Source organism: Belonocnema kinseyi, chromosome 6 (assembly GCF_010883055.1).
Source record: "Belonocnema kinseyi isolate 2016_QV_RU_SX_M_011 chromosome 6, B_treatae_v1, whole genome shotgun sequence".
In the NCBI taxonomy this organism is placed as follows: Eukaryota; Metazoa; Arthropoda; class Insecta; order Hymenoptera; family Cynipidae; genus Belonocnema; species Belonocnema kinseyi.
In genome coordinates, this window is record NC_046662.1 from 145,432,893 (window position 1) to 145,437,813 (window position 4,921).

Here is a 4,921-nt window from a genome sequence, read left to right on the forward strand (position 1 = left end):
CATTTTCGTATAGTGGTTTAGAAAGATTGCAAGGCGTTCACAACGAAAAGTAAAACATTATATTTCACTTCTTTCAAAGACCTATACCAATTTTCGTTATCCGTCTCCATCACAAAATTTAATACAGTAAATTAGATATACTGTAACTTTTTGTATGTATGAGTCTTATATTCTTACGATTTAGTATAATCAGATATATTAGTCTGCATTTTCATAGTCACTATTCGACTTTTTCTAACCGTATCTCGATTATCCCTAAATTCGTATATTTTATTTCAATGGTGGATATGCGATAAAAGAGATATTAATACCAAAAGTCTCTCCGTGTATTAGCGCGAGAGGATATAAGTCAGAGAGGATATAGCCACGGTTCCACTGCACTTCAATTATTATGCTTCAACTTCAGTGTAATACAGCAGACTCATGTAAAATTGTACATTAGAAAATATTAACTTTTAATTAAAAAAAAATAATATCAGTGAATCACTGAATCGCTGAAAAAAACGATATTCTCCCGGTAACAAGCGTTGAATTCAGAAAAATAAAAAATTTTGTATTCCTATGAATACGCGATTTTTCCTCCGTCTAAATATCCCCCGACGGAAACAGAAAAAGCGCAAATCCTAGTCCTCTCAATCAACTTAGTAAAATTTAACGAAAGCATTTATTTAACCTATTTTTTATTATTAAATATTTTTATATGTAACTTATAAATTCGAAAAATATTCAAATTTATGTTTATTTATATTTTAATAATTTATTTAAACGTCTTAAAAAATGCAGCAAAGAAATCTACGCAAATATGTGAACTTAAATAATTTTAACTCTAGAGAGGCAGAGTTGAATTGGTGAGAATTAAAATTTCAGAATTTACATTCCGTTTGAAGGAATTAAAACAACTTATTACACATATTTTGTGAACTTATTATAAGGAATTAAATAAAATTAAAATATGACCATTTCTGAGGAATAAAAATATCTCTGTAAGGTGCGTTACCGGTACAATTAAAAGGAATTAAGTATATGGAAAACACGTTCTCTTTGGGAGAATAGAAAACTGTGTGGCGGTCACTATGGAAATAGAAGTGAATAAGTTTAGAAGGTATCTTATTCTTATTGTGGAATTTTAGACAGATGAAAAAATCGCGCATTCAAAATAATAGAATAATCTTCACTTTTGCGCAGAGATCTAAGAATATTAATTTTTCTCTATTCTACGCTTATTACCGGGTTTCACTCACTGCATTGGATTTTGGTATGAAAATTACATAAAATAGCAATAAAATGATTTTTATAACCTTAATATCATGATTTTACCTATTAAACGCTAAATATTCTTATTTTGTTTAAAAATAAAATATTCAAATACCTTCTTACTGAAATAATTAAATATTTATATGATTTGAGCGAAAAAATTACCAAAAATCTCGATAAAACGAAATTTAAATTTTTTAGTTTCCGTTTTTTGGCCGCCATTTTGTTTGAAGAAATCGAAGATAAAAAAACTTAGCAGATTTGAAAAGTTCGGACATTTTGTACAATTTTGTGCATATTTGCGACCGTATAAAAAAATTCCTGTCCCTCTATTTTTTTATTAAAAAAAAATTGCTTGAAAAAAGGAATTTTTTTTTAATTTGTTAATTATTAATCGAAAATCAATATTTTCCGTTTTTCAAACCATTGCATCGTATAGAGCATACCCCAAAATAGTAGAAAAGAGTATTTTACAATAAATACTTTGTCTTTTTTATAAAATTATTCAAGCTTGTAGAAAAGAAAACAGAAGTACCGATGGTAAAACGTCTGTAGCTAAATAAGTTTTTAAAAATTATTCCACACTTCAGCAAATGTAATTTTCTGTTTTGGCCCCTCCTCAAAATTTCTAAAGTTAGATTTTAAAAACCACTCTTCAGATTTTGACTCCATGAAAATCCTTCACATTCTGCTTTTTTGTGTTGAACTAGTATTTCTAATTAACTTTCATAAAAAAATTAGTTGAGCCATACAAAATGTATGTTGTTTGCTGTTGAGTTTTAAAATTAAGTTATAGGAATGAGACTATTCATACTTTTGGACTGGAAGTGCAAAATTATTTAAGAATAATTTTGAGAAATGCGATTGTTTGAGAAATTAACCGAAATTATGAAATTAATTACTAAGAGTTCAAATCTGGCCAAATTTTAGCTTTCTGAATTTAAAAACATTAAAGCCCCGGTTCCGTCTCGTTTTCCCGTATACATCGGTATCGCCTCGGATTTCCCAAGAAATGCAACAGATGTGCGCTAGTGGAGCGCACAGCTCGCGTGAACGTTTTTTTGCCACTCTGACGCGCTATGTTTCGATTTTTTCAAAGATTTAAGTTCACTGTATTAGTATTTCATTTTGTTTCGATGAAAAATTTATATTGTCAAGTATAAAAAATAATAAATCACAAAGATTTCAAACCATTTAAAGGATTGCACATAAATTTAAAAGATTTTCATGTTTTCAAATGAATACAACAGATTTTATAAAGGTTTCACAAGTGTTTCAAAGAATTCATGAGGTTTTTTTAGATATTTCTAAAAATTTCTCAAAGAAAAATACCGAGACAGAAAGTACGTCTCGTCCCGTCTCGTATCGTACTTTTGGATTTCTCGTTCGTCGGCAACACTAATATTGGCTTCAAGGATTTACAAAATAAAATTATTTTTATCTAAATTGTCTAGGAATCGCGGAAGGGAGACGTACGCACAACTCGAGGTTGTGTCAAATTCATTTTAGGGGTGAGGTATTCACAACATATCAAAATGAAAATCTTGCACGCAGTTCAATTCCCATTCACCATGACCAAGATCACTGTTTGCTGGATTTTGATGCAGCGAAAGCTGCGCGGAAATACGAGGTAAAGATTTTATTCCTGTTTCACATATTTTATTATCTACTCTTAATTTACCAATTCTGGAGGATATCCAGGATAAAAATGCGAGTGGTAGTTCAATGAAAAACAAGAATAAAAATAACAATAAAGAAAATAATTGTGTCAGTGTGTCGAAAGAAAGTGAAACAAGTGAACACATTAATAGTGACAGTGCGATGAAAAAAAAAATCATAGAAGTATTGGTCATAAAAACTTGTTGGACCAGAGATTTCAAACTTATAAAAAAGAGATTAAAGATAAAAATATTTGTATTGCAAAAATGTGTGCTGTGATAGAATCACAGTAAGCAGCAATGCAAAGAATGCAGCAGGAGCTCGAAGATGAAAAGCGTTAAATTAGAAATGAAGCGGAATTTGATGTAAAAGAATTTTTTGATGATAGAAACATAACTAATAAGGCCCAATGAGCAATGATAAAGTTGAAAAATAGGCCATGAAGCAGCGTTTTTATTCAACATCAGGATATGACAGAATAAGGGAGGATGGCTTAATACTGCCTCATAGCCGAACTGTTGAGAAGCGCGTTGTACTAACTCCACTAACAACTGGTTGTTTACGACCTGTTTTGCAAAACTTAAAACAAGAGGTGCAAGAAATGCCAGAATGTGCAAGAAGGTCCATTGCAAAGTTCGACGAGATGGACATAATGGAGAAGTTGGACTACGATTCTTCGAAAGATATCATCGAAGGATTTGAAGCTCTTGGACCACTGCGTAGGACTGCAAGACGAGCAAATAAGGTGTTCGCTATGACTTTAAATAGTTTCGTCACTTTTAATCCATGGCGAGCACTCATTTTCTACGCATTACCGTACAATGGTGTTAGCGCAAAACATTTGGTAACTCTGATCAGAATGTGTATGGATGAAGCCACAGAATGTGGTGCGGATGTGCAAATGATCGTATGTGATCAGGAAGGGTCAAATAGATCAGCCTATACACAGCTTTGCGTCACTACAGAGAATCCGTTATTTTATCACAAGAATCCTTGCCACGCACGATTTTTGTCACGCAGTCAAAAATTTAATAAGTGAATGGCAAAGATACAAGAAATTTGTCATCGACGGCGAGTACGTAGCATTCAGTGACGTATATGACACTTGGGTAGCTGATAAATGTAATAATTTATCCAATACTAGACTATATAATGCACGCGTATAAGCGCGAGCCTAATTTATTCTAATTTTAATAATAGGAATACTAAATAATATTGAAGATAATACAATAATCAAGTATAATATATTTTTCTTTTACATAATAAATTTAAAAAAATCTTAGTAGAATAAATTTTACATCTAGAATACTTATTATATTTGAATAATTTTTGTTTTATGAAAAGAATTTTATATATTTAATTAATATTTTTATTTATTATTTAATATTAAATATGATATTTGTTATAGGTAATGAGAAAACTTCGAATATACTTTTCTTTTATAATTAATTAAGTTGCTCTAATTTTAATTTTTATTAAGTAAAATCTTTTATATTTAAATGATAAAATATTTTTTAAATATTTTATAAAAAGTAAATAAAAAACGTTTATTTGAAGAAATTAAAAAAAAATGTGATAAAACAAGGAAATATATAATGTTCTTGCAATATTTATTTTTAATGTATACAAATGTGTTTTTAATCTTGTGTTAATTTTCTATAGCATTTTTAAATAATTTAATCCTTTACAGAGAAAAAATGTAAATTTCAATATTTTTTAAGCTAGGATAACTTAATCAATCGTAAAAAAATAAATATATTTCAACTTTTTATTTTTACTGAATTATTTTATTCTTTTCTTAATTGTCTAATTCATATGTTAAATACATTTGAGTTTTTATCATATTTGTTAATATTATTCAATGTTCAGTTTTAATTTTTTGTCTCCGGTTCTCCTGTTTTCTGTGGTGATTTCGTTTCTTTATCCATAAATTTAATCGACATTTTTCCATTTATTTTTGTAATTTTTTTGCTTACATGTGCAGAAATGTACAATACCTTGTTTGAAA

General features: G+C 29.2%; 1 protein-coding gene across 1 annotated transcript; it reads left to right on the forward strand.

Moving 5' to 3' along the window:
- Positions 1–3,352: 3,352 nt before the first annotated feature.
- Positions 3,353–3,952, forward strand: LOC117175638. The gene has a single exon (XM_033365345.1). The coding sequence runs from the start codon at positions 3,353–3,355 to the stop codon at positions 3,950–3,952; it is 600 nt and encodes a 199-aa protein (XP_033221236.1).
- The last annotated feature ends 969 nt before the right edge of the window (positions 3,953–4,921 follow it).